This window comes from Camelina sativa, unplaced genomic scaffold, assembly GCF_000633955.1.
Source record: "Camelina sativa cultivar DH55 unplaced genomic scaffold, Cs unpScaffold06096, whole genome shotgun sequence".
Taxonomy (NCBI): Eukaryota; Viridiplantae; Streptophyta; class Magnoliopsida; order Brassicales; family Brassicaceae; genus Camelina; species Camelina sativa.
In genome coordinates this window covers 1-523 of record NW_010927176.1, presented here as the reverse complement: position 1 = coordinate 523, position 523 = coordinate 1, and the positions used below count along the sequence as shown (strand labels likewise).

Sequence of the window (523 nt, the reverse complement as noted above, 5' to 3'; positions counted from 1 at the left end):
TGAGCTCCTTGACCATCGCTGCGTTTTCTTTGCTTGATCGCTCAGCCTGAACACGCGCGTCCTGAGCAAGCAAGGCCTCCTTCCTAGCGGCGCGCACCTTTTCATCACAGTCGCCAGCGAGATGGTTGATCCAGCTCATCGCCTAAAGCACCAAGCAAAATAATTCGATTATGACTAAGTAAAATCCGTATCGGGGCGAACTGGGAAGCAAAAAATGCAAACCTGAAATTGTCGACGAACGGCTTGCTCATACGAGTCTTGACAAGCCAACTCGCGAGAGGTAAGAAGCGGAACAGAGTCACCGTCAATCCTGCTGGCGAGGTCTGCACAAGCTCGCGAGTTCCCAACGAACGCCTGGTCCTTCACGTCGTAGCGAAATGAGAAGGAGCGATCATCTTCACGACCGCCTTCCGTCTGCGGGACGAACTCACTGCGCCCATCTTCTGCATGGTGAGGACACCTAGAAGTACCTCCAACATCACTCCGAGGACTCGAACGTAATGATCTCTTCCGGGAGCGATCG

At 53.5% G+C, this 523-nt stretch overlaps 1 protein-coding gene across 1 annotated transcript; it reads right to left on the bottom strand.

Annotated features, from left to right (window-relative positions):
- Window positions 1–13: 13 nt before the first annotated feature.
- On the bottom strand, window positions 14–460 carry LOC104774847 (the record flags this gene model as incomplete). The annotated part of the gene is made up of 2 exons (XM_010499267.2): window positions 14–142; window positions 223–460. Coding segments are annotated over 2 exons (367 nt in total), but the record flags the coding sequence as incomplete, so codon positions are not given.
- Window positions 461–523: the final 63 nt, after the last annotated feature.